Here is a 5,719-nt window from a genome sequence, read left to right on the forward strand (position 1 = left end):
TTATTATTATTATAATAATAATAAGAATATCGACAGTTGTATCGCATGTGTTTGCTACGGTTAGCTAGCGTTGCGGTGAATGTGTAACTGTGTGATGCAGACGTTTACGGACGATCAGTACGGTGACGGATTCGTGTATGGTGGCACGCTCGATCTGTGGGGCGGCAACGGCAAGAACGACGGATGCAGCGACAACCATTTTTTCGGCTGCTACCGCGAAGGACCCGGATTCGACCCAAAGACTTCGGCGCCATTCCAAGGTATATAACAGGAAGAAGTGTGGTGAAGCGGTGAATGCGTACACCTTAACAATCGAGCGAAAACTCGAGGGAGTTTCGGAGATAATTTTTTTTGGCATATATAGATAAATAAATGTGATATATATATATACAAATATATTACACTATATATAAGGGCCTATATGTATGAAATATGTTCAACCTTGCAGGTGAAATCATCAATCCAATCCAATCTGCGCGTCTCAGAACTCTCAACTCATTCGCCTTCAAATACGGAAAAGTGGAGGTCAAGGCGCAGATGCCCGTGGGAGACTGGTTGTGGCCAGGTACAGACATCTCCGCAGTCTTCGCTCTGTTAATATGTTCATTCGTATCAACTCTGTCTCTACCTATGTATCATTTCACTACGCTACAGATCTGAATGAGTCCAACCTTTGTTATCACGATCTTGATGGAAGCGTGGACACAATTAACATAAAATTATAATTTATATAGTCGTGACTAGAAGAATGAAGGTATCTAGTAATCTAGAACTAGAATAAAGTTCGAATGACGTAATCGTATGCACACTCAAAATTAAGCCCACATGCGTGAGACAACACCAAATAATACTCACACTAACAGCCATGCCAATACCTTAACATTAATGCACACAAATTCACTACAAGAGAGTGCGATCAGCTCGTATACAGTGCGTGCTTTCTTCGCTCTCGCAGGAATCAAGCTGCTTCCAAGGAACAACGCTTACGGCAAGTGGCCAGCGTCCGGTGAGATAGACATCGTTGAAGCTCGAGGAAACGCTAACGTCACCACCCAGCTTCCCGGTCAATCTCTCGGTCAGGGAGTCGTGCAGGCCACTATGCACTGGGGCCCGTATCCACTGACCAACGCTTTCTTTAGAACCATCGCTGGAAAGTACGTGCAAGTGCTATGCGTCACGTATTTTGATTTAAGCCCCCCCCTTCCTGTTGTAGAAGTATAAGCGTCGGATGCATGCGCTGTTTATTGTAGGTAATATAAGTAGGTCCTATTAACGAACGCATTTTATTATTGCAGTATTATATATGCTCACGTTGATAATTTGCTCTTTTCGCTTTTCTTCGTATAGCGAATAAAAATTATAGTTACCGGAAATAACACGGTTGCCGATTTCCTCCCTCTGCAGTCAGTATCCAGAAAGAAAATCTATTATTATAAATAATAAAGATAAAACAGTGAATGTATTTGCTCGCCTTTTAATTCGTGCGTTTTATTATCTTTTATTCGCTTATTTATATTTTATTTTATTTTATCAGGCACATCGGTGGAGGTTTCCACACATATGGCGTCACTTGGACCTCGAGCGCGATGAAGTAAGTTATCAAGAGCGTATTAAAAAGGCTTATCTTTATAAGTTATGAATCTGTCAGATTAGATAAGTGCTTATATAGGTATCCTACACCCTATAGCTGTACTGTACCGCCCCGTGCTTGCTGCTGCTACGTCCTAGCTTTGTGTCTGTGGCAGTAAGACCATGCCTATCGGTACAGCTACCTGTCTCTGTGTCTCTCCGTTTTAAATTAAATGGTTGGCTATATCAAGTCAAGAAGCTTTCGCTAGAGTGAGAGTGAGAGTTAGAGTGAGAGTTAGAGTTAGAGTGAGAGTGAGAGTGAGAGTGAGAGTTAGAGTAGCTTGACTGGGTTTTTACAATTGTTTGTTGTTTATTCCATCCAGCTTCACCATTGATGATGTTCCGTTGCTGAGCGTAGTGCCACCTAGCGACTTCTTTGAGCTTGGCCAATATTCTCAATTTATAGACATTGATAATCCATGGGCCGCTGGAGACAAAATGGCGCCTTTCGATCAAGAGGTATTTTCTACTATATTTATTGTTGTTAGTGTTCATCACCCAATTACGCGTAACTCACACAGTTCTGATGCCATTATGCGACTATTTTACGTGAAAAACGTTGTCCATTTGAGATAAATGTCGATGCAGAGTGAATCAGTGTCCTTTGTGAAAGCAAATCGCACAAGTTTTTCCGATATCAATTGTAAAACGCTCTTGTGTGAATTACTGCGACTATATGCAGTATACGCGGTGCATCTATAATTTATAATCAATAATCTATAATCTATAATCAATAATACGTTTCTACACATCTCTCTCTCCCTCCAGTTCTATCTGTCGATCAATCTTGCTGTCGGTGGATCGAACGGATTCTTCAGTGACGGCTGGACGTACGGCGACAACGGCAAGCCGTGGCTTAATACCGCACAGTTCCCGATGCGAGACTTCTGGGAGGGCAAGGACGAATGGTCGCCGACGTGGCAGGGCGATGACAGCGCCCTCCAGGTCGACTCTATTCGCGTCTACAAGCTCGAAGACTCCGAATAGAAATCTAACAAACGACGACGCTCCTCTCTCCGCAATCTCTCTCTCGTCCTATTTAGGAACAGCGAATAGGAAGTTTTTTGACAAGGAATAATTTTTTTCAAAAGACACAAGATGCAAAGATACAATATGTCGTGAAGACTCGTGGGCTGACTATCAAAACCGCCCGCACGAGTTTTTAATACAACCGTGTGACCCAAATTACACGCAAGCAGTTGGCGAATGTTATATTGGTTAGGTTCTATGATTGGTCACCGCGATCAGTGTCTCTCGGCGGTATATTCCGGTGAACTCACAGCAATTCCGTTAACGTTGCTTCAAACATTTGAGATGCGCGATCAACTATTATTTTTCTCATCCTTCCAACCACATGCTAACGCTAATATCTTCTATATTTATATTTTAGACTCCGTGTAATGCATTTCGTCTAGTAAGGAATTCTTAAATGCTCGTTAATTGTTGTCTCTAAACTTTCTAAACGCGCTTAACAATTAGCTATGCAGAACTCATTGATATTTCTACATACATTATATACATACATATTATATACATACATAATATCAGAAGTAGATAATAGGGAATTATTATATCCCCTAATTCCCTATTATCTATTTATTACGATAATAAGAACACAACTGTTGCGACAATACTATAAGGGTTCCTCGTTCGTTTTCTCTGGCTACGGACTAAATACTAACTAACGTGCAGTTATTACTTCACTTGCTTCCCTACTATATTCACTCTGCTGTTATCTGTATACGGAATCGCACACTGCTCAACTAAACACCGTTATCTCTTACTTAAAACACTATACTTGCTCTGTATACCCGGCATATAACATATACGGCGTTCGAACGAGAGTTTGTTGAATTAATGAGAGTCATTATGAAGCAGCCATATTAGCAATGTTCCGAAGAGATTGGACATTCCAAAACACAAACGAAACAACGAGAGTTGAAAATCTTGCAATTTCCCCCTGCTATTTGCTACGTCACCATGTCTGATTGTACGTGACTCACTACATTTCCCGCAAACCCGTTAAATGTCACATTTTCCCCTCCCAGGCAAATGTGGTTTAATTCGCTCGTGCTGCGCTATTGAAGCGTATGCGACTGCCAATTGAAAGGCAAATATACTTAGTTGCGTCATATAAACGGGGCCGTCCCACTCCTGCGGTGTTTTTGCAGTAAAATACATCCATCGGGGTATGATAGCAATGAGAACTGAGTGTTCATGTAGCGCGCACCGACGAGAATCATTTATTTACTAAACTATTCTACAAATCGTCGCCATCTATAAATTATTATGTCAGGGCCGAGTTTGAATTCAGAGAACTGCACTAATTTTCTTCCAACATCTGTTAAATCGTCGCGTGGCAGTTTATTTACGGAGCCTGTCCCGCTACCCCCCCCCCCGCTGCCGCCGCCGCCGCCGCACCACATGCCTAAAGCCGACGTTGAAAAGACTGCGTTCGTAACTGAAAGGTGAATGGATGTAAATGAACGGACACTGTTTCTCGCGTGCTCACGGAAGAATCTATCACACCCTATTCAATCCAAGGACGGCAGTTTGAAGTCGCCCGCCGGTGCAATCTCCTACTAGTTGTGGGTCAAAAAATAATGGCGAGACAAAAATCTTTCCAGACTCATGGCCATCGATTTAAAAAAGGGAGAAGACTTACGGCCGTATGTCTCCGATGACCTTGAAAGCTACACGGTGATTAATGACACAAGCGGAGAGCAAGCGTAAGCCCCCCCGTGCCAGGTTTAGATGTTTGAAACATCAGGACGTGCGCCACGGCCTCGTCATATGCGATTTATATATTCCTTCGTTAAGCTTACCTAGTACACGCACGCACGCACGCACGCACACACACACACACACACACTTCTGTCCGGTAGCGCGCGAGGTGCCTTCAGCTGCGCCAGCGCACGTACATGAGGGTAATTTCACTTCGGTCCGCGCCGCGCCGAATAGTGCGAAAGGACGTGTGATGTTATATATAGTCGCCGACAGTAACAACAGTGATCGTCCGCTACGACTAGTAGTGCGTATTGCTGTTGCGCGCGTATTGCTGTGTGTCGTTTGCTGTGTGCCGTATTGCTGTGTGCGTTATTGTGCTGTGCGCGCTATTGCTGTGCGCTATTGCTATTGCGCGGTATTGCTGTGCGCGTATTGCCTGATGCTGCGATTTACTATAATGATGAAGATAAATACGTTAATAAGTTGCTCTCTACGTCTCACGTGTTCTGTGTTTAATTTATTCCGGGGGACCCCTCGCAGATGAAAATAAACAAACCATTTCTACATGCTCTATCTATCTACATCTATCTATCTATCTTATTATCTTATCTATCATATCATATCTAATCTATTCTATCTCTATCTCATCTTACTCTAATTCTTATCATAACTCTATCTATCGTATCTATCTATCTTATCTATCTATCTATCTATCTATCTATCTATCTATCTAGTCTATCTATCTATCTATCTATACTAGTCTATCTATCATTATCTATCATATCATATCTATCTAATCTATCTATCTATCTAATCTATCTATCTAATCTATTATCTATCTATCTATCTATCTATCTATCTAATCTATCTATCTAATCTATGCTTATTCTATCTATCTATCGTATCTATCTATCTATCTATCTATCATATATATAAATATTATAGTAATATCTATTCTTTACCTTCTATATATATATATATATAATAGATCTATCTATCATATCTAATCTATCTATTCTATCATATCGTATCTATCATTATCCTATCTATCTTAATCTATCTACGATCTATCGTATTCTATTCTATTTATCTAATCTATAATTTATCTATCTATTCCAAAACTATTTATTCTATTTATCTATCTATCTATTCTTATTTTCGTAGCTATCTATCTACTATCTACTCTATCTTCATTATTATCTATCATTCATTCTATCTATCTATCTATCATCTATCTATCTAATCTATCTCATATATCTATCCATATTCTATCTATTATCTATCTATCTATCTATCCTATCATCACTACCACATCGTATCTATCTATCTATCTAGTCCATCCATCTAATCTACTCTATCTATC

General features: G+C 40.6%; 1 protein-coding gene across 1 annotated transcript in view; it reads left to right on the forward strand.

Annotated features, from left to right (window-relative positions):
* Nucleotides 1-106: 106 nt before the first annotated feature.
* The window catches only part of LOC106812365 (beta-1,3-glucan-binding protein-like), a gene marked incomplete at its 5' end in the record, with an annotated part of 14,947 nt that continues 9,334 nt past the window's right edge, over nt 107-5,719 (forward strand). Inside the window, 6 exon segments of the mRNA XM_014816219.1 lie at nt 107-260; nt 449-565; nt 956-1,154; nt 1,535-1,591; nt 1,953-2,088; nt 2,398-2,666. Coding sequence (XP_014671705.1) covers nt 107-260; nt 449-565; nt 956-1,154; nt 1,535-1,591; nt 1,953-2,088; nt 2,398-2,616 — 882 coding nt within the window.

The sequence above is a fragment of the Priapulus caudatus genome, unplaced genomic scaffold, assembly GCF_000485595.1.
Source record: "Priapulus caudatus unplaced genomic scaffold, Priapulus_caudatus-5.0.1 Scaffold639, whole genome shotgun sequence".
Taxonomy (NCBI): Eukaryota; Metazoa; Priapulida; class Priapulimorpha; order Priapulimorphida; family Priapulidae; genus Priapulus; species Priapulus caudatus.